This window comes from Tiliqua scincoides, chromosome 4 (genome assembly GCF_035046505.1).
Source record: "Tiliqua scincoides isolate rTilSci1 chromosome 4, rTilSci1.hap2, whole genome shotgun sequence".
Classification (NCBI taxonomy): Eukaryota; Metazoa; Chordata; class Lepidosauria; order Squamata; family Scincidae; genus Tiliqua; species Tiliqua scincoides.
This window is the reverse complement of record NC_089824.1, coordinates 75,990,925-76,014,723: the sequence shown is the minus strand read 5'-3', so window position 1 is coordinate 76,014,723 and position 23,799 is coordinate 75,990,925. Positions and strand designations below refer to the sequence as shown.

Here is a 23,799-nt window from a genome sequence, read left to right as displayed (position 1 = left end):
TTTTTGAAACTATTTCAAAAGTTATTAGTAATGTTTAATCCAAAGCCTCCAATCTGGGCAACAAAATTTCCCGCCTCTTGTATTATACCACTCCATGGGTACAATACTGTACATTTTTTATTAAAAGCTACTACATTGTTGTTGTTCAAATGCTTTTAGATATACAATAGGCACAAACACATTACTGAAGAGTTTTTCTTTCATGACTCAGCTTAGTTCATGCCCTCTCTTTTCAATGTGAAAGCACACGCTAGCCATATGACTGCTTGCTGAAGGAGCTTCTAAACAATCATGAACAAAAACAAGTTCAAAAAGCATTCCTAACATTCCATCATCCAATCTACACTGGACAGTTATTAATAGCCACTTTAGCACTACATGTCCAACATAAATGTTTTGCCACTTTAGAAAATTACATTTATAATTAATTTGTGATAGTAACTCTGCTGTAGAGGAAACCAAGACTAAGATTCTAGTGCCTTTTTTGTTTGTTTGACCTTTGGTTAAACATTATGTTCTAGCAGTCAAGTGTCATTTTAGTGCTTCCTTGAAAAACATAACAGTGACTTTCAACTGGTAATAAAATCACATTTATTGCTCCTTCCATTTTCTTTTAAAATATGATGACATTTTCCAGTATGGTTTTTTTATTTTAGGTAGGAGAACTCCTCTTCTCTACAAAGCCTAATTCCAGATTCATAACTGGCCAAAATATGGCCAAATTAAGGCCACAATCCAACAAATCTGCTGTGCATGTGTGACTTTGAAAAGCATTTTGCATGGAAAAATTCACAAATTTATAAAATGTAAGTAAGGAAAACATTGGTGATTGCTAATCTGTTCTGTAATCTCAGGAAATATTAAGAATACTGCATTTAAATTTATCTTTATGCAATTTAGGTGGATTGCAGAACTAAGGTGAACTAAAATTTAGGTACAGTTCTGAGCTACCCTTAAAGTAAGTTTCTTGAAGAGTTCAGAAAACAGCACTCAAGTGCAGATTACTGCTTGTGATTTTTGTGTTTAATAATCACTGTACTGCTATATAAAATCCTATCCCTCAGGACATTAAACCACAGCCAGTCAACCAAGGATTTCCAACATTCAGGCCTGGAGCAACCATCAATGCTACACAATCTCTTAAGTATGGTTTGATAAATGAAAATGCCCTCCTGGCTCATATGCTCCTTCACATTCTTTTGAATGAGGATTCCGTCCTGCCTTTAATATTAGCGATGATATAACTAGCTCTGAATTTAAACGCTAATCATACCAGAGTTCGCACAAACAAGAGTTTGAACAACCAAACTGAGATGATGTGGGGGGGGGGGGGGAGTGCTCTACTGAGAAGGAATATGGAGGAAACTATGAAGTGCTTCAATCACCTAACCACCATTAAGAGCTTGATAATGTTACATCTGCACCAGGTGATGGTGAGATTGTGCATCTATACTGTATATGCATCTAAAAATCCACATGCAGCCTTCACACTTTTTCCCCACACTGATGAGTTTTCCTTTTAAGAGATGTGATGCAGCTCTAATAAACTCATCTATATACACTCAACCTATGTCAAAGTGAAAAAAATTGGATTACTAACAAAGCTTCAAACTCTCTGTGAAGTATATACAGAATAGTATATAACAGTGGTTTTCAAACTGGGGCGACGTGATGCCCCAGCCTGAAGGCCCTGGCCTCTGCCACCTTAAGGGGTGGAGACAGGGAGGAGGCAGTAACGCGATCCCCAGGATCGTATTGCTAATGGGGCTGCAGGGACTAGGATGCACTCACCAGTCCCTGCAGCAGCCATTCTGGGGTACAGAGAGTCCTGCGCGAGTATCTGCAGAGCTCCCCAGCTCATCAGAAGTGAAAGCGGAGCGACTGCACTCCACTTTCAGTTTTGCAGAAGTGGAGCACAATCGCTCCACTTTCACTTTTGACGACCTGGAAAGCCCTGCAGACGCTCGCGCAGGGCTCCCCACACCCCGGCAAGGCTGCTGCAGGAACTGGTGAGCGCTTCCCAGTCCCTACAGCCCCCCTTAGCAATGCGATTCTGGGGATCACGTTACTGCCTTCCCCCCGCCCCCACCAAGACTTACTGCGGTTCAAACTCTCCCCAAGAGTTTGAAAACTGCTGGTATATAACATAAAACAAAAATGCTTCAATCCTCTTTCATATATAAAACATCTAATATTACTAACCAATGTGCAATATATTTTAAGAAGATACCTTGCTCACTAGATCAAAGTCTCAAATGGAGTGACACAATAGGAAATGCAGAACAACAAAAAGGGAGGGAGGGAGGGAGGGAGGGAAAGAAACCAAAGGAAAAAGAGATTCTTCACAGAACCTATGAAAGTCTGAGGGAAAATGCAATACAGAACTAGTAGGGTTTTGAAAGTTTTAAATGAAGAAAGAGAAGAGGAAACATGTCTAAGATGTAGAGGATCCTAAGTACAGGGGGAGTTACCCAAATGCAATTTCATGACCATTTACATTTTTTCTCTTAGCATGAGTACATGTAAAGGTAGACCCTAAGTGAGATTTACATTTCATGCACCTGAATAAATGAGTTCTAAGTTTATGAAAGTGTGTGCTACAACCAATTTCAGCCTCTAAATGCCAAAAGACTTTGTGAAGCTATCACTACACATCTTAATGGGATTTTCTCTTTAATCACAATGAGTTAAAAAGAAATCCCCAATTGGCAAACATTCGTTCTTACCTCATTTGTTACCTGGCTTCCCCCTTACTTATAAATCTACCTGATGCGAACAACATCTAAAGCAGGGGTCTCCAAACTATGGCCCGAGGACTACATGCAGCCCACCACAAGATTTTATCAGGCCAGCAGCAACTTAAAATATTTTTTCCCCCAGCAACATGGTCAGAAAGTTAACGTGCAGTTCTGTCCGCCACACTCCTTTCCATATGGACAGTGTGGTGTTAATTTGTAAGCAGAGATGAGTTGGGGCTTAAACCTGTCTGGAAGCTGCACTTCATGACCTAGAGGCTGTTTGCGCCAGGTTAGAAGTATGGAGGCTGGCTTGGTACGCTCTGCTGTGACTGAATGGTGCTATTGCTCAGATCCACTCTGCTTCCCTACTGCCTTGCAAGTATGAAGAAAGCAGCATTGCATATCAGCAGTTCAAAGTTCAAGATGTTGTACTAGCTCCCCAAAAGAAGATCAACCATAGTGAGAAGCTTTGAGTCAAATCTTGTTCCTCTGTGCCACTCTCTTCTTTTTGGAATGTTGTGGCTTGGATTAAGCAAACTAAATGACTCGAAGGTGGGAAAGGTTGGATTTAGGTATCAGTTTGCTATCTTCCAGAGCTATCATTAATTGTGCAAGCTTCACTTAATGTCATAAGGTGAGATATGCCAAATACAGTCCTTGAAACACTCCTTTGTGCAGTCCTTGACAGACACCCAAAACAAAAGGTTTATCAAGCCCCTGGCTGGTTGTTACACATAGGCTTTCCATATTACTCAGCTGGCTGGGTTTGATATGAAATCTGATCATTTCATTTGGTGCTCCATTTCACCCATTGCTGGCCCAAATGACTTACCACCTTTCATTAAAACACACATACAAGCAGCTTTTTGTTGGAGCTGTAGCCTTGCTGAGGCTGTTACTCATTAATGGCCCTATTCCATTGAGCAGTTCAGGAATCCTTCACGAAAGGAGGAAGAGAGATGAGGGAGGGGAGGGAGATAAAGCAGTAATCAAAGCAGTTATTGGTTGAGTTCATCCTTCCCTTCCTGTGACATGGTATGATAAAAATTGTGCTAAAACTTAAGAAGCTGTGTGTGTGTGTGTGTGTGTGTGTGTGTGTGTGTGTGTGTGTGTGTGTGTGAGAGAGAGAGAGAGAGAGAGAGAGAGGGGGGGGGCTTATAATTTAACTTTGGGAAAGTCTTTGCATCTGACTATTTTTAAGTGCCATACCTGTACTGCTAAAGAAATTGACATCTAAAGATTTGATAGAACAATTCCTTTGAATCCTTACAGGGTGAAATATGGTTTAAGAGCTCATAATGTACTTTGATAACCAGAGAAGAAAGGTGTTTTACTAGTGGACAACATCATGCTACAAGGAAATGAAGGAAATCAAACTGTGAGTGACTTGCCCCTACCATTACACCTGATGGAGCCATTTACCCTCAGTTCATTCCTTCTATGAAAGCAGATAGAGGATAAATAGAAACATGTAAGTACGAGCATAAAATACATATATAATTTTAGCTCTGATCTGCAAGGCTATCCGGTCCTTATCACTTAACAAGCCTGCTTTGCAGTTTGAATAGACATTCTAAGAGAAACCTAAATAATCAATGCAAGGCAATTATGTCACCTGCTAATATTTCATCCATCCATTGGAGGCCCTACTGGGCAGGATTTTTTCTGAACATTACCCCTTATGCTCCTCCACTGGGAATAGATTACGAGACTGAAAAGAATTTTCAGGGAAATTCATTTTATTTTAGGAAGCAGGGTGAGAATGTAGGCCTCTGTGAAGGAGGAACTTCTTTTGGTTGAATGGGAGCTTGGTGCTTAAACATATAGTGGCAAAAAGGGCTTCTTACAATTCCCATCTTGTGTTCTTATTCTGCTCCAGGACTGCTCCACTTCCTGGTAAGTCAGAATGCAACAAGTACTAATGTTCTGATCTATCCTAAAAGCAACGGCTATCCAGTTCCATCTGGCCCAAACCCTTCGGTTTTCTATATAACTGCTCTGCAGAAGGAGTGGGCATTGTAAACATCTAAGGGCCAATCCTATCCAACTTTCCAGCACCGACGCAGCTGCAATGCAGACCCCAGGTAAGGAAACAACAGTCCTTTAACTTGAGACGGCCTGTGTGACTGCCCCCCTCCCCCAGCATGGTTGCATCAGCGCTGGAAAGTTGGATAGGACTGGGCCCTAAGAGACATTAAAAATGGCATTTGTGGTACCTCAGTATAGAAAGCAAATAGAATACTGAAGGTGTTCAATGTCTCAGTATCATTTGTCTCAGCATCATTTTCAGAGCTGTACTTACACTCTGCTTTTCCTAAGTGCTTAAAGCACCTCATGATCTAAGTTAGGGATGGGCAAACGACAGTTTAGGCCTTACTGGTAGATCTGCACATAAGATCTGCAAGGGTTTCTTGTCCCCCTTTTTTTTTGCAAAAGCAAAAAAGACCAACTGCTATTATCCTTGTCTCTAGTAACTCAAGAGGTAGATCTGTACTTGTACTTACAGTCATGGCTACACATGACTCATGAGATAAAGGACATAATTGGCTTTGCCCTCTCAACCACCATCATGGTTCAGCTGACAACCCCAAGAAAAGTAGACCCTGCAAGTCTGTTCATGCCTGATCTAAGTCATCCTTATAACCATCTTGTATGGCAGGCCAGTATTATTATCTCCACAAAAAAAAAGCAACTGACCTAAACAAACACTCCTGGGTTTTTGTTATAGCAATATGGAAAAAATGTATAACCTTCAGTGACCTAAGAGTTCAATCTGCATCCATGACTTAAGCTTACACTCATGCCAATCATGGGTGTAACGCTTTTCAATATTATTATTTTCATCAAGGGACTGAATTTGCAGGGGAACTTCTGCATGCAAGCACTGTAGCATCTCAAATGGCGTTCAGAGTGAGAAGTTAGATGCTGATCTAATTAGGAGCAAGATTCCATCGTCTCCCAAGCCTGATTTACTACTCAGTACAGACCCCAAAGGTCTTTGCTTCATTATCTGTGCAAAGCATATGATTTGTTCCAGTGTCCACAGCAACAAGACGGATAGCACATATGGCATTACTAGAAAACAAAAACCAATGCATACTCTAGTTATAGCAGTGAGAGAATCATAGATAGCCTAGGTTTGGCATGCTTCTTGATTAAATGCACATTTCTGCTGGCATGAGGCCATCAGCCTTGCTCAAAGCTGCATGGAATATTTTAGCCCACTAGGGGGCAAAACTTTCTAAAATGAAGATAAAGAACAGAAATCTTGTTTTTCTTGTATATTTTACATTACCAAATCTATACACCATTTTCTACACAGATATAGGTACAACAGAAACAGAAGAGAAAAGATACTCAAAAGGAGGAAGCACATTTGAAGGCAAATTTGGTAAGCTCAGGAATGAAAGCTGCTGGTAATTAAGGGGCCAGGCTTTCCAGAGGATTTTAGGCACATACTCTTGCTCATCATCTCAATACACTGAACTTGTCACAAGTTCTGAATTCTGTAGTTGCGGATTTATCCCTTGGTGGTGTTCATTACATTTTGCTAAACACATCAAGTCATGCAATATCCGTGAGTCAATTTTATAAACTATAGCGAGATTAGTATTTGCATGGCGAGCAATACTAAAAAGATTTGACTAGTTGAAGGAACCATGAGTTATGATTAAATTAATTAACAGCCTATTTAAGAACACATGATGTGTTTCAAAAGGCCTGTAACACTTGGAGATCAGTCCTTAGTTATACCTTTAAAACTCCTGGCAATCCATCTGTGAACTGCAATATTTAATATTGTAATCTTATATGTCCTTGTCTAATACACTGAAATCTGCAACTGTGTCTTTATGCGTGTGTTTTATTTTTCTATATCTTTTTGGCAAAAAATTTTTTAAAGAAAGTTCTGAACCCTTTATCCCTTAAATGAGGGATAGCCAGTGTTTTGTCATTTCAAGCTCTTTCATTCTCTCGACTGGCGGTTCCCAACTTGGGGTACATGCACCCCAGGGGTACTTGCCATGACCTTTAGGGGTACTTGAAAAAGAATTGAATAATGGCGGAGAAAGACAGGTCTGTTTTACAATGCCTTATGGGGCTGACAGCCTTGCGGGGCTAATATGAGGGGTACAAGTTCTGGAAATGGGCTAACAAGGGGTACATAAGTGACAAAATGCTGGGAACCACTGCTCTAGAGTGTGATCTAGGGGCTAAAGTGCCAAATCCCTTTATGATGACAGTTCCACAGCCCCCTGCAGATACTGAAACCCACGGGGGGGGAGGATTGCGGCACCACAGGCATCACCTGGAGGCCACACTGGGCCCTCTAGAGCTTGCACCAGTTCCCAGTGTCTTCAGAAGGCCTGACAAACCGATCTGCAAACTTCTGGTTTGCACTGTGCAGAGCTTGGCAGGGAGGTGTGCGGCTGCTCCGTCACACACATTAGAGGAAACACTGTTGCTGAGAAAAATTGCTTAGCAGTCACACCAAGCCTATGGGCTGTTAGTTGAACACCCTTTGCCTTAAATAATACCCATGCTGTTGTTCACATAATCAGGTAATTTTTTTTATAGGAAACAAAGGCAAATCCACAGCCCCTAATTAAAGTGGGCCTCTTTTCCTTGCTTTTAACTTGCTTCAGCTTTTACTTGTATCTTAAGGAATTATTCAATAGGAGAGGGAAACTGACAACAGTAATTTATCTCAGCAACAGATAGTCTCAACACACCCCGAGGAAAGGAAAGCGCATAATAGAACTGCAGGAAGAGTAGTCAAAAAATGGAACTCACATGGAAATAGAAAGAAAAAGATGTACAGAAGACAGATGCCAGAATCAGAGGATACCATATACACAGCTACATCATCATTTTTTAAAAACATTTTAAGGGCTTTTTTGTTGTTCTTGTTTGCTACGAAATATTAAAATGCAAAACATCTTGTTTTGTTCTCAGAGGTTTCTACGGACATCTTTCAGTGATTTCTCTCACACACATACATACACATTTAAAATATGCATAATTATGGGTGGATTTTGCTCCCCATAACTAGAATAAACTCTCTTTACTCTTTTTCTCTCGAACTACCTAGAAAAACAGATGAAAATCCTCCAGGAAACTGTGCTACACATTTCAAGTAATCTTTAGAGTTCATGTGCTTTGGGCCTGTAGTGTAGTCTTTTCACTAAGCCCCTTTTTCCTAGGCAGCCAATTTTCCTTCTTAACTTGATACCACAGACAAAACCATAGCTCACTCTACTTACAGCATATTTTCTGCAAGAAATCGGCTGGGCCCCCTCAATTTTAGTTCACCATTTTGCACATTTAGGAAGTGGTCCAGGTTGCAGCATAACGAGAGTTCAACAAGGATTTCATTACTGACTTCAAGAAGACGGGAGCAAGATTGTTACAGCATTATCTCAGAGCAGCCCCCCTACTGACAATAACCAACATCTTTATAATGAGCTCCCCTATACAGGCAGCACTCTCCCATTATCTATGCCTTTTAAACTATTGTCCTTTAGTTCTACTCCAAGCAAATCAAATGTGATGACACTAACGGTTCTCTCTTATGAAATTACATTATTTGTATGTAAACTATACAGTGACAAGGACAATTACCTTCAGAGATTTGAATAAACAGTGCAACTACATGTTCCATTTAACAAATCAACCACTACAAAAATGAAAGTGAACCCTATAGAAGACCCAGAAAAAGCTGTAGAAAAAGACATTAGTTTCAAATGGATCTAAGATAATAAGATCAGGACATGGAAGTAGCTTCATATTGAAATAATAATAAATAATAAACTTTATTTATATCCCGGCCTTCTCCCTAAAGGGACCCAGGGTGGCTAATGAAATGAAATGTTAACATAAGAGATACGGCATCTTTGCCATTGTAAAAAAATATTAGTGTTAATAATCACACATATAAAAATTTTAATAAATGATCCGCTTTTTGTTTCTCTCTAGTCTGTTGTCCAAAGAATCCTTTCAGACAAATGTCTCTTTTTACATCTAGGAAAGTAAGGCTGGTAACCTTACCAAGACCATAAAGAGAACTCATGGCAAGGATCTGAACCCATGTCAATTCTTTAAGACCAGTCAGCTCGCATGCTAGCAACTGTACTACAGTGGCCTACTCAGCTCCTACTACATGGATTGCACCATTAGATCCTACAGATTATTAGAATTTAGGAGAATCTAACCTTTTCCTTGATGGGCCTTCTTCAAAATCTGATGAACTAATATCATTGCTAGTTGAGGACACCTGTGATGCATCATCCTTCTCATTCTCTAGCTGTTCAGATCCTGGTCGTAGTCCTTTAGACTGGCCACTGCTAAGGAGTCCTGTAAATTAAGACAGACAAAAACGGTTGAAGGTGAACACCCAGCCTGCAAACAACTACAGGACTAGCAGTAAATTCATTGCAATAACATTAAAAATTCTTTCCTTTTGCTGCTGAAGTCATAATTGTAGGAAATTATCCTATCCTAGCAGTTCAAGTAATACTGATTGGTGAATAACTGTATTACTAAGGTATACTACTGCATACTTATATATCACTTTTCTTAGATGCTTACTACATTTCACATATTTTATCTCAGTAATCCTTTCAGCAACTCTTCCAACAACTGTTCCCTAATAGAATACAGGCTGAGACAAAGTGGTTTGCTGATGGGTAGAAAAGAGGTGGCAAAGCCTCAGATATGTGCTCAGAACAAAGGGTGTTTATTGTCAATAGGCATTCATGCAATGTGTTTTGCCCTCACCTTTCCTCAGGGTCACTAAGAGACCAGCCCTTACCTGAGCTGGGTGATGCAGGCGCACCACTTCCACTGGCTCTGACTCCTGTAAAGCAGTCAGCGCCAGTCGTAAAAGGCACTTCCAACAGCTTGCTCAGTAGTGTGCTACTGTGGACACTGCTGGGAAGGCAAGAGCCTTCCATCTGGCATCAGCAGATCCAGAGCTGCCTGCTGCCAAAGGTAAGTTGGAAAGGGAGAAAAGAGGGGTGGAAGAAGGCAGAATGGGAACAGGAGAGGGTGAAATAGCGAGTGATGGAGTGGGGGACAGCAGAACAGGGAAGCAACAGGGTGGGGGGTGGTCAGATTGTGTCTGGGAAAGGGGTAGTTTCAGCAACAACTATCAAATCCTAACTCCCTACCTAGATCTAATCCTGCAGCGTGGGTCCATGCAGACCTGCACAAGCTATTTTGCTAGCGCAGGTCTGAGCAGACCCATCCCCCAGGCCACAGAGGCTTACCCCCAGGTAAGAGAACAATTGGTTCCTTACCAAGAGGAGACCTCTGCAAATGCCCTGTGCAGGATGCAGCAGTAGCCATTTTGGCACCACTGCATCAGTGGGGGGGGGGGATAGAAGAGAATACTCTTAGAGCCCAATTTGTTAATACTAAAACATTGATTCCACCACTGTGGAGTCCTTAAAAAGACACACTACCTCCTGAAGGCTACTAGCATCTAATAAGTTCATGACAGAGATTTGGAGTCTCTCTTGTTCATGGTTTGTCCTCTAAGAGTCAAACTAGATGTGACAACTTATATTTCTTTTTTAATTAGCCCCCAAATAACAGGGTACAAAAATTACATAGGCCCCAAGTACAATGAAGCATACTGTAGATTTGTTAGGTGACAACAGTCATGACTTGAATTAAACATTACAGAACAAGGTTAAAATCTGCACTTTTTTCCTACTTTCTCATACAGAAGAAACAAATTAAGATTTGACCCAAGACTTGAATGAAATGCTTAATATTTAACAAAGAATGTTTAAAGATAAAATTTCCATATGAATTTCAGTCGCATCTTGGAGATTTCTCTGTTCTCCATGGCTTCAAAGTATTCTTCAATATAATTTTAAAGATTGGTGACTGTATATACAAACATATACCAGAGATTATCCCTACACATTGTAATTATTAATTGTTCTGCCTTCTTCCATTCCCTGCCTCTAGGCTTAGGACGCCACAGTATCTGAAGTAACAATGGAAAACAACTGCCATCAGCTCATACATGGTTGAGCTAGCTTTGCATAGTTCAATCATCTTTATCATCTTGTCAGAAGGTGAGGAGGATTTTACCTCACACTCCCTGCTGTAGGAACCGGGGAGGCAAGAAACAGCAGGCAAGATAGTCTGCTGAAACTGGGAGGGGGGGGGATGAGAAAAGGTCCTTCCCTGAGTTCTCGGTGGGGGGTTTAGCAGAGCTGAACCGACTCCGTCCGGCTTGGCCAAAAGGCTAGGCCAGTCTGGGGAGTCCATGCAGCCCCTCCCCTCAGGAGGAACAAAAGACTCTGGCCTGCCTACCTGAGAGGGAGGAGCTACCCACTTGTAAGGACTAAGACGGACATGAAAATCCCACTGGAGAAGATATAATAAAAAGTGGTAGAATTGGTGAAAAAAAAAATTATTGAGCCAATGTCAATGCTCTAAATGGTGCAATTTAGATTACCTCACAACTACATGTAGTCATAATGGTATCAGGCACTCAAACCTTAGCAGCCCCAAGTGAGACTGGGGATTACCTTAACTCTGAGGTGCACATACTAGAGTTCTCCGATAGTACATGGCATCTACCAAGCAAAATCCTCAATATACTTTGTCACCTACCCATGTTTCACAAAATGATACTAGCTTCCTTGGGGAAGAGGCAACATTGCAACACTGAAAGTTCTTCTTGCCCATGCTGAACTGTGATGTCATCCTGTTGAGCAACATGGTTAAGTTCCTTTGAAAGTGAGCGAGACAACACCAAAATATAGTCTTGCTCACTTCAGGAAGCCAAAGAAAGCCCAGTTCATCAGGTGAATGAATGGGATAACCACAAAGAGAAATCATTTACAGCTAGACTACCATAAACCAACTGTCTGTAGCACTTCCTTCACAGGCAACCTTCCTTCTGTTTTCAGCACAAGCATTTGTTATTTTTCAGGGTTTTGCCAAGTAGCATTTAACCACAAATCACAAACAACCCTGACGGTAAGCAGGCCTGAAAGCTAAACCACTATCCACTGAGGAAGATGGGGGAAGGATGAATGCTTCCCACTTTGCCACTTCCAATCAACTCAATGCTAAATTTTCAATTCTGAGAAAGCAGTGTTTCTTATTTTGCTCAGATATTTTAGAACTTTGGACTGCAGTCTAGCAGACAACCTGAATCAAGGGCTCCATCCCACCACTTCCCTGTCCCTCAAAGTCTATACTTAAGTCATTCATTTTAGACGCCAGTACACTACAGTTCTTTTTGAGTCAAAAGCTTGTACATATTGGCTACAACATCTGTGCTGGGTTTTTTTTAAAACATTTTTTTAAAAGTCTAAAAACAGAAGCATACATTTCCCCTTTTAATAAAAATAAAAAAGATTATATTCTAGGTTAGTTCTCTTTTCCACCAGAGCTGCAAAGCAAAAATAAAAAACCAAACAGAAACCACTGTTTTGATTTGTTCCTACTAATCAGACTATGAGGTAGATTTAAAGCACAAAACAAATTATCATGAAGACTCCCCCCTTTCATTTAAACTCCTCTTGCTAAACCTTTTTTTTTAAAAAAAAAAGATAATCACAGCCACAAACGCTTTCACTGCAACCCATTATACCAATTCTCTTTTCATGGAACTGAAAACTATTCACAATTATCTCAGTGATTCTGAAAAGTCATTCTATCTTGCGGAAAATATTCCACACAAACTTTAGGTTAAATCCTTATTATTTCCTTATGCATTTGTTTAAAGGCTGTTGATTAAATTTACAGTTTGCAACTCCAGGGAACTCAAAATTAAGCATATAATTGAGGCCCTCTAGTTAGTTAGGTAACCATTATGACAGAACTATGCTTATTTTTTTCAAAAGTAATATTTGTTCTGGAGAACTGCCACACTGAAAACCCAGTTATGGGAAGTGTGCCCTTTTGGTTGTCAGCTCACTTGTATTTGGAAAACAAGTTCTCTCCCTGCTCCAAATCCCTAGCCTCACTAAGCTAAACAATTTATCTCTTTGAAACAGAAGAGAATATATACAGTATTCCTCTCGAAAAAGTAAATTAGTGTCTTTACTATGCTTTGCTCTATGTCTTCCAAGGTTTCAGTGGAACCAAAATGATACTGGAGGTTTTACTTGTAAAATGAAAACGCCTTGCTCTGGGGTTATTATACTGTATTGCCAAAGGCAACACAGATATCTCATTTACTCTGTCTCTAGATGAATTTTGTAACTTGAATGCCTCAGCATTACCTAACCATAATCTAATTAACATGGTGCCTGAAGGGCAGGGCTGAGCAGCAAGCAGGGCTGGACCCAGATCTTGCAAAAGCTGAGACACTGAGCAAGCACATCTACATGCTTTGCTGTAGAGTACCTGCACTGCAAGACAAACATGCCGCAGGTTCATGCCTACCATCTCCAGATTGGGCTGAGAATTGCTGTCTCTGAAACTTCCAAGAGCTACTGTTAGTCCGTATTGACAATACTAAGCTAAAAGAATCAAAGGTCTGACTTGGTATAAGGGAGCTTCTGATGTTCCACAGTAGGTCCTTGCACTCCTGAAAAGTTGCCCCTGAGAAAATGTAGATGAGGTGGTGGGAATATGGCAAGAAAAAAAAACACAGGTAAAAAAAAAAGAACAGGGGAAAAAAAGAACTTCCTTACCCTACAGCAGCCATTTTCAACCACTGTGCTGTGGCACACTGGTGTGCCACGAGTGGTCCACAGGTGTGCCACCGGAATTTGAGGGAAGGTCATTTATTATTAGGGCCAATAGGGATGTGAGGTCACCACTGGCAGCATGGTGTGCCTTGTCAATTGTCAAAAACCTGATGGTGTGCCTTGAAAATTTTGGTTCCTTGTCAGTGTGCCATGAGATGAAAAAGGTTGAAAATTGCTGCCCTACAGTCTGCCACACCCCATCCCATGCTGTTTCCAAGAGTCATCAATAAGCAAGAAAAGGTTTTTCAGTGGCACAAGTGGCTGCTGTACTAAGTAGATGCCTCACACAAGATTTGGATCCAAATACATGCATTTTTATCATTTCCTTTGAACATCAAGCCTGAAGAAGACTTTTTGTGATGAAAACAGTAGTGACATATATGTTGCATATATGCAACAGGGATCAAATGGGTACACCAGTGGGCTGGGCAGAAATGGGTAAAAGAACATTTTTTCCCTTTCCTGCTATCCAGAGCCCCCTTCCCTCTGATTAATAGAAATAAAGCACTCAGGTTTGGAGTTGTTTTTCAGGTCCAAAACTGAGCCCATTAGCTCTATATAGCACAGTAGAGGAAACTACAAGGGAAAGCTTTATTTTGTATTATCTGTTTAAATCTATGCTTCTTTTGCTAAAATATGGATGCATAAAGGAATTGATAAAGGTTTCAGGAGGGGAGAAGAAAAAAGGTGCCCGTTTTCTTTCCCCTGGAACATTCTGCCTCCCAAGAACTTCAAACTGGGCTCCTGTTCAAGGCTGGTTGAACACTAGCCTGTTGGACCCAGTGCCCAAGTTACTAAGCTTAAGTCACAAGTCAAGTTGCACGTCACAGCACACGTTTGTTACGACCTGACTTGAAAACATTTCAAGCAGTGATGTGTAGTCAGGGGTGGAAGAAGAGGCACAGCCTCACCTAGCCCAGCAAAGGGGGAAAAGAGGAAAGGACCCAACAAGTTTAAAAAAACAACAAAAAAAACCTTTCCCTCTTCCAAAGCTGCTCTGTTTTGCTCCACCTTCAGCTCAGTCCATTTAAAGGAACACACACACACAAAATATGGAGGGGAGCTGCCAATCAATCTCTTCAGTCCCTATGGTGACTGGCAAGGGACAAAACAGACAGGGACTCCAGTCCAAGTAAAGCCAGCAGGGAAAGCTACTTGTGTTGTCATCAGAGGCAACAGGCAGAGCTGTGTCTCAGCTCACAGTCGAAGAAAATGAAGAAAGACAGCATGCCTGCACAAAAGCACCCAGTTTCAGTAAAGCCAGTACAGGAGGCATGCTTTCCTTCTACAGCACTGAGACTGTGCCAGTGCCACTCTGTCACCATGTGCTTAATACAAATGGGGGGGGGGGACACATGATCCTGCAGGGAGAGCTCTGTAATAGGTTGAAAGGGGTAAGTCATACTTTGGTTTTGCTTCCCAATGCCTTCAGTCTGAGACAGAAGGCATTTCAATGGATGACACCTGGCTGGCAACACTGAGACAGAGAGGCTGATAACACCCAGAGAGAAAGAGAGAGAGAGAGAGAGAGAGAGATAATTTTAAAAGGGAGATAAAAATCTGTAGAAAGCAGTAAGATGGAGCATGTGCAGACTAAGGGAGGGAGGAGGAGAGAGAGCAAACATGCTGTGTTTTACTGGGCACTGGCAATTGGTAAAGAGACTCTGTGCACATCTCTGATTGTGCATTGCCTGGCTGGCAAAGAGAGCCTGACCTCTTTGGTGGGGGGAGTGGAGAGAGAGAGAGAATTTGAAAAAGGAGGTAGGATCTGTAGAAAGGAGTAAGATAGAGAACAAGCAGAGTGCAGACCGAGGGGGGGGACATGTTGATGGTGGCACCATTACATCTCTTCCGGGTCACTAGACTCATGTGCTATGCCTGACTAGTCCAGAACATACCGCAGATCTCTGATTTCAAGTTCTTCAAGTTGTGAGTCTCAGTCATTTTGAGTCACGAGTTCTTGAACAAAAATGTACAGAAAAGGGGAAGATGCTGGTAGGGTGTGTAAGTATGAAAGAACAGTCACACACTGAAGAGAGTCAGGACTTGAATCATTACAAGTTCTGACATTTTTTCAAGTCACTGGCCCTGAGTTGCAAGCTGAGTCAGGGTTTTTGTGTGACTCAAGTTGAGTCAACACAAGTTGAATGCCCATCCCTGGTTAAACTTTTTTTTTTTAAAGTTGTGTTTTTTTAAAGAACAACAACAACAAAAAGAAACAACTGAAAAAGGAAGGAAACTTTCCTCATATTCACAGACACAGCAGAGAATGCTGGACTTGTTACAAAGCACAAGCAACAGAAACAACCATTTCATCCAAAAAGGGGGAAAAATAGTGTCTCACCCTTCAAAGAAAGGATGGTCCAAAATAGCACACTGCTATACAGTTGTGAGGTGAAAAGTATCCTGCCATATATTCTTTTTCTTCTCATTTTCCCCTCATATACATCTGCAATTTTTAAAAAATGTTCTCGCGTCTAGTTGCCAAACCCTACTGAGAGTAGATGATGTCCTCTTATCTTGGGTTTACTTTCTTTTAAAAGTCTATCCTACATTTTTCTCTAAAAGGAGACATTCCTCACGGCTACCATAAATATCAAAGTACAGCCTAAATTACTAAAAACCATTATCAAATCAAGCAGAAAATAGAGCTTTCATCATCCCTCCTGAAATGATACAGAGTGGGGCTCTCTAGGAAATTTAATTGGGAGTTGACAGCTCAGTTATGACAAGAGGACACCTAAGACTTTTAACAGCTGCATGGAGAAATCATGTCCGCATCTCCTGACCTGTCTGTCACACAGTTGCAAAGAAAGAAGACTGTGATGAAATTATCCAATTCCTACTTTTGCAGCCTAAAGTGGTAAGATCTAGGAAGAGCTCTATCACTCAGTTCTACCAAATGAATTGGACTAAGTGCAACTATTTAATTAAATAATTTAAATTTGTCTTTTCCAATTAGAAATAATCTAATCTCTCTCTCTCTCTCTCCCTCTCTCTCTCTCTCACACACACACACACACACACACACAAAGACTAGTAAGGCTCTATTACAAATATATGTAAAGAGCAGTTTTCACAATTTTAATTAAAAATGGCCCTCTTTTCAATAGACAAAAGGACAAGATTTATGCAGTAAGCACTGAGATATTTTGAATCGTAAGAGATAATGGTATGGCATGAGACGAGAGGGATTTTGAAACAAGTAAGGGGGGAGAATGAGCTCTACTGCTAACAGTAGGCCTTTGGGCCCTTCATCAGTGGAACAATCTGACAAAGGAACACAATGAGATAGCGTTCAAAATAATAGCTAAAAGAAGTTCCCTTGAGAAAGGCATTGCTTTCCCCTCTAGAAAAGGCTTACAGAAAATCACTTTTTATATCCATCAGATGGCACTGAGAATGCAGGGTTTCTATTCTCTCTTAGAGAAAGAAACATGGTGATGATTTCTGCACACTTCAATCCATCACACTAGATGGGATAGGAAGAGGAAAATAGATGCAACAATATTTTCAGCTCAGTTCTCTAGCACAAACAGGCAAGACCTACTGCTATGTAGTATTTATACTGACCAGCACATATGACAACCAAATACTGTTAAACAACTTAAATGATTGTATCCCAGAGAAAAATCTTGTCCTTCACTGGCTAGACAAACTACAGCTCTTCTGCAGAGTTTAACTGCAGTAATATATTAACATGGCAATACTTTGCCAGGCTGTTCAGTCCTACTGAGTTCAATAGGACTTATTCCCAGGTAAATGTATGTAGGATTACAGCGTAAACATTTTATTGTTTTTCCAAAGTGTACATTTTCAGATCATAGCCAAACGTGGTTTTAAGTAATGGTTTTTGCACACATTCCAACCAGATCCCTCAACTTTAAGAGGTTGTATTTGGAAAATATTTTTTAGTACAGGCTACACTTGTAGAAAGAAATTAGTTTAACCTAGCTATAATGTTAACAAATACCTGCTACAACATTGGTCAGTAGCTAGGTTTGCCAGAAGGGTTAGAACCAAGGTCCTAATTATCATTACCATCACAAAATTGTAGTGCTACCAAAGCAGGTGTTTTTCCCATCACCCTCCAGGTTGGCAACAACAGAGGGGAAGCCACTCCTTTAGGAAATGGGTTGATCCAGGGCCTGCTAGCTGCTGTCATCTGTCAACTCTAACACCATGAATTAAACTCCAACTAATTACTTAAGCTAGGGGTCATGTTATACTTTTTATGAATACAAAAGTGTACAATATTTTTTTCGTAAAGTGATAATAAAATCCTTTGGAAAACACAAAACATTACAGAGTTCTTAAACTTTTCTACCCCTTCTCAATTATAGCCATGTTTTCCTATTTTCCAGTCACGTGACCTTTATCTCTTTTCATCTCCCAGTCTAACCTACCTCACAGGCTTGCTGTGAGAATAAAATGGGGGCAGGGAGGGGGAAGAATCAATGCCTACCCTAAATTCTTGTAAAAAGGGGAAGATACAAATGCAATACGTAAAAAAAAGTAACTTGGTATAAATATCTGCATCTATTTGGAAAAATATTCAACATTTTTAAAAATCTCAAATAACAAGCATGGAAAACCAGATATAGGGTTTCAGCTTTCTATATATACTTCTGGGTATGAGAACATGTGCACACATATAAATCACAGATGAATTTCCAGAAAGGTAGAAGAGCATCTTTCCAAATTACAACTGCCAGGATCTGCTGGAGAATCACAAGTATTTCAGAACTTTGATACCTCCTTTTTTGTTAGGCATTAGACAGTAAGTCATTGGTATTTAAGAGGTGAACTCATGTGATGCACTGGAAAACTTATGTCAAAGATCTCACTGAATGCTCTTCAGTGTGATCTGGTACATTCTGTGTGCACCCTTTATCTCCTTTATATAATGAATTGCACGAATGAACTCAGCTGACAACACCACATTGGGCTGCTCCTTGTAACCACCACAAGTAACCATTGGCCTTATCATATGACAAGCCACTGGACATTAAACTGATACTCCTAGCATGCATATGCTCTTCTGCTGTTGTCAAGCCAAAAAGTGTTAGGCCTCAGCTTTTACAGTCTCTGTGAATGAACAGAAGAGATTTTAAATATGTAGATACACATCGTTACTATGGAAGTTAAGCATGCATGACATTACAGCGCAAGCTGATTTTGTCAAACTGTCAAAAGAAAGAAGTCACCAAAATGGAATTGGTTTAATCATGTGGTTTAAGGAAAGCAGCTTTGTCCCTCTGATTACATACATCCTGGTCCAAAATTGTTACACAGTCAAGCAACCAAATATGTTATTCCATTTTATGTTACTTTGGTATATTGAATACTGATAGATAAATCTGATAAAACTATTGCTATTTTGTCTCAGTAAAACAGATCAAACATTTGTTTAATTGTTTAAGGCCCACTTCACTTGAAATGACCACCACTTATTGGCTTCTCCCCTCAGCAGTTGTTTCTCCAGATCCAAACAACAACTCTGAGAGGTAGGCTAGGCCAAGTGCATGCAACTGTCCCAAGGTGACCCAGTGAATGGGTCTGAGAGGGCAATGAACTTTGACATTCACAGCCAAAGCCCAAGTGCAACATCACACTGACAATCAATCAAATAAAATATGAGGTCAAGAGGAAGGGAGAAAATGGACTACAGGCATCAGCAGATCAAGAGATGTCACTTTTGCATAATATTTTTTATTTTATTTTTATTTTTCACATTTTTATACCACCTTTCCTCCAAGGAGCTCAGGGCGGTGTACACATCTGCTCCCCTCCTTTTGCCCTCACAACAACCCTGTGAGGTAGGTGAGGCTGAGAGAAAGTGACTGGCCCAAGGTCACCCAGGAAGCTTTGTGGTTGAGGTGGGATTCAAACCTGGATCTTCCAGGTCTAAGTTCACCTCCCAAACCATTGCCTGGAGCTGTTCAAGCATTGCAGCTAGGGCAGCAACTCTAGCCTTGGAATAAAATTAGAACTTGTAGCACCTGCACACACAAATTAAAAAATATACACATCACTTTGGGGCTAGAAAGGGTTTTTGATTGCCTTGAGTAATTCTAAAAACTTCAGAAGGTCTCTATGGTATCCGTACTGTTCACCTTCTGACTAGCAGCTACAATGCAGCTTCTAAAGGAACTGTTTGGTCCAAATTATTTTTTGTTTGCTGCATCAGAATTTTCTTGGCTGTTTAAAATTTGTGTGAGAGTGGCAGTTTTATATTCAAGTAAGCAGTTTTAAAACGTTGATATTTTGTACTGTTAAGTACTCAAGGGTCTCTGGTGGAAAGTGAGGATATACAATGTTCTAAAAAAAAAAAAAGAGATAAGACACAAAGGAATTCAAACTTGATAAGCTAACCTAATGTCTTAGCCATGGTTCTCTGTATATGAAGAATGCCTATGAAAATATACTCCACTGCTCAAGTTTCTCATACATTTCCACAATGGCAGAAGAGTTTCCCTATAGCTTCTTTCCATGTCAATGAAAGAATTGCATAACTGACCTTGTCCACATGTCTCCTTTAAGTACCTATTGCTTGTGCAGTATGAAGAGAAACCAAAAGAAAGCAGCTTCTACACCACTGTGGTAATGTTTTGATTCTCCCTCCCACTCACATGAAGAAGAATGGAAGAGGTAAGGAAATACTGTTTCTAATACTAGGTAAAATAACCTGAAACAAAACAAAGGCAATTCTTTCTATCCAGCTACAGTGCACAAATGCAGAGCTTGGTTAGACTACATTTGTACTGGAATAGTTAGGAAGTGTTTAAAAGTTCAGCCCCTCCCCTATAATCCGCTGTAGAGTAATGACATTCTAAAACATAATTTGTGGTGCACACTGCAAGATAAAGTAACACAAACATCTTAGAAAGCTTTGAAAGCATCCTAGGCAGCCAGGACGGTGTAGTGGTTCAGAAGTTGGCCTTAGACCTGGAAGATCCACATTGAAATCCTTGATCAGCTATGAAACTTCCTAGGTGACCTCACTCCCTCACTGCCTCACCTACCTTACAGGGTCATTGTGAGGTCAAAAGGAGGGAAGGAACTAGGCACACCATCCTGAGCTCCTTGGAGGAAGGGTGGTATAAAAAATGTAAAAAATAAATTTAAGAAGTCACAGCCAACAGGGGTGCTGCACTTATTCCCCTAAAGAGGAAGCAGAAATCCACTTTGGGAGGCATTTTCAAATAAAACTGTGTTTCTTCAGAGCCCAACATGTTACCTCCTCAGCACCCCTGAAGACCACAGTGATCAGCTAAAAGACCTCCTGCAACAGAAATTGAGATCTTCTGCAAAAGATCTCAGTAGGGATTAAATTTATAGTGCTGTATACAATTCTTTGCCAAGGCTGTGCAGAATGCTGGAAAGTACTAAGTAGTGTCAATTTAGCCCAGCAGGCATAGCATGCAGTACCAGTTCAAGGAAAGGCATGTGGGCATCAAATGAATGAGGCCAATCTCATGCACTCAAAAAAGGACGCACAGTTCAATTTCACACACTAAAGAATCAAAACAGTAAGATGATCGTGTTTGCATTTCACATCTTGACAGTACTCTTTGGCCCATCTAATCTGAAGTCATCTCATTGAAAGTGGCTATCCTGGAATTAGTGACAAAGAGCCAGAGAGGAAAAATGTGAACACAAAACTAGCCAATTCCAGTTTTAAAACGAACAAAGATGTGCAGGGAAAACTGAGAAGCCTGAAATTCTCTAAACACACAAGCATGGCTACATGAATGTTGGTGCATACTCAGAGAGCTCAAAAATCCAACTATGAAAAGCAAAAGTAGTGGCATATTTCCAGTTGTGCAACCTCATTTGCTATTCTAATGCATGTCATTCAGAATAGCCCTTCATGGCTTTTGCCTGAAGCACGGGCACCCCTCCAGACAGACTCAAGAAATATTTTTTTTCCAATGTGACACATGCTCTGAAGAGCCCTCTTACAGCAGTAACACATGACCCAGTAATGGGGTGCTGACCCTTCAGTAGAAGCATTATCTGACAACAGATTTAATCCTCTGCTAAGCACAGCAATTCAAAACAAAACCTCCAAACTCCCTCCACCCATAAAGCCTTATCCACATAAATTCTACATCCATGGAGGCTCTGTTTAGCTTCTTAGGAGAGTACCTTAGTAAGTGCCTGTGGAACTGGGATTTTTTTACCTGTATAAACCATTAAATAATCTGCTAACAAAATGCATAAACCACAAATTCAATGGGAAATTCAGCAGTTGGTGGATCAAACAAAAGCTTAATGAAAAACATATGCACACCCTATAGCTTTTAAAAGGAAAACTTTGTGTTTCCTTGATGAATCCATTTATTTTCTCTATATATCTTAAGAAGATTTTCACATTTTAACTCCTGTTTTTCTTAATTCCAGAAGAAAGGGATAATCTTTACACCTGAAATTGATATTTCCCCATAGCAATAAGATTTTGTTTCCCTATCAGAGTTTATTATTTCATCAAGGTATTCAGGCAGTCTAGTCTGTACATCTTGGGCTTGGCTGAGTTCTGGTCAGGCAGAGTACACTTGTTAGTCATCATTTGTTCAATAAGCCCTAGCATCGGGTTCAGACACACTGTGAGGGCCAGAAGAACAAGGCATCAACATGGAAAATAAACAGCATACATCAAGCAGAAAAAAAAGACTATTGCTTTATAGTGAGACTATCCAGGAAAACAAATTTCTCATGGACACAATCCAATGCGGGAGGGGGGGGAATGCACAACTCAGGCTTTACCCCTCCCTCCAGTACTGCTGGAAGAAGAGTGGGCTGCCACTGCCCTAGTCCTCTTCCTGAAGAGGATCAGCATCTTCAGGGCAGGCTGGCCCTGATCCGTACTAAACATCTAGGTGTATCTGCTGTCTAACCAAAGTGATAGCAACATGTTTTTAAGAACAGCACCTTTTTTATACGGTAAGATATGAAATATGACCTCATGAATATAATCCAGAGATACTGATGTTCTATGTTTTCAATTTCACAGCTGTGTTCTTTGCCTATAGCAACATTAAATAGAAAGCTATTTCCCATGAGAATGGAATTCTCTTTTACAAAGAGACTTCTGAAAAACTGATTATCATGATCCCAAATCCTAGACTTACTAAAATTTTCGCTGGAATAGTAACATTCAAAATTATAGTGCAGGTTTCCTTTGGGTCTGCTGATGTGTTATCCTGTTTCCCAGAGTTAGAAAGGCCCCCACTGAATGCTACAAAGGGTTTCCTGACAGCGCACAGAAATATCCTCTTTTGATTTTAATGTTCCCACATGGCAGAAGAGAAACAAAATGAACAAAGGCACATTGAAGTAACAGGATATCGGTCATTCTATACCCTGTGAATATCCAGAAGCAATATAGCAAATATCTACTAGAACAAATATATAGCTCAGCTAACTCATCTGCTTACTAACAGCCCAATCCTGTGCTGCCTGGTGTACAAGGATGCAGCAGCGCTGAAATGGCTGCCTTTGCATCCTATGGTTGTTTAGGTAGCCATAGGTGGCTTCCGATGCTTCCTTAGGGGAACATTCGCCCCCCCCTTCCTAAGGGATGTAAGGGAAGTGGTCCCGCAATGGGTCCACCCAATGGTGCGACAGCTAAACAAAGAAACCCCATGTCAGACTAGGAGGCCCGATGTGGGGTTTTGGATCTGGCAGAGCTAAGCTCTACCAGTCCTGCCCTCCTCCCGCCCCACTCCTTCACCCGCCCTCCTGCGAAACGCCTCCCTCCACACCTCCACTCACCACTCTACTGCCTGATATTTTGCACAGAGCACCAGGTGGCAGCCAGCTGGCCTCTAACCAGTGCCAGCCAATCCAAGCCTTCTCTGGCACTGGACCGGCGCTAACTGCTGCAAGCATGCCTTATGGCATGTTTGCGACAGTGCACGCTGGCATTGAGCCAGCACATGGTGTTCAGGATTGGACCCTAAATCCTATCCTTTCTAACAACTAGAGCTGGCAAAAGTGCATTGGCTTGGTTCAGACATAATGTCAAACCATGGTCTGTGCAAACAAGCATCATAGCAACAATCTCTCTCAGTGCTCAAATTATGGGGGCAGAGCAGACAGCCCCTTTATCTTTTGCAATGGGCTCTTTAACTGCTGTTTCCAGAACACTACAGTGGGGATTATTTGCTTATTTGCAAATAATTTGCAAATTTGATTATTTGCCGCCTTGGGTGCCCTTCGGGGAGAAAGGCGGAATACAAATCAAATAAATATTTGGTGACAAATGGGGCAGTAAGACTGGGGTGTGTGGGTTTTATTAAGAGCCCCTAGCTTCCACCTCAAAGTCCAAGCACTAC

At 40.9% G+C, this 23,799-nt stretch overlaps 1 protein-coding gene across 1 annotated transcript in view; it reads right to left on the bottom strand.

Moving 5' to 3' along the window:
* The window catches only part of JARID2 (jumonji and AT-rich interaction domain containing 2), a 217,727-nt gene that overhangs the window by 77,612 nt on the left and 116,316 nt on the right, over nucleotides 1–23,799 (bottom strand). Inside the window, exon 3 of the mRNA XM_066624063.1 lies at nucleotides 8,948–9,089. Coding sequence (XP_066480160.1) covers nucleotides 8,948–9,089 — 142 coding nt within the window. The remainder of the gene's footprint in view (nucleotides 1–8,947; nucleotides 9,090–23,799) is intronic.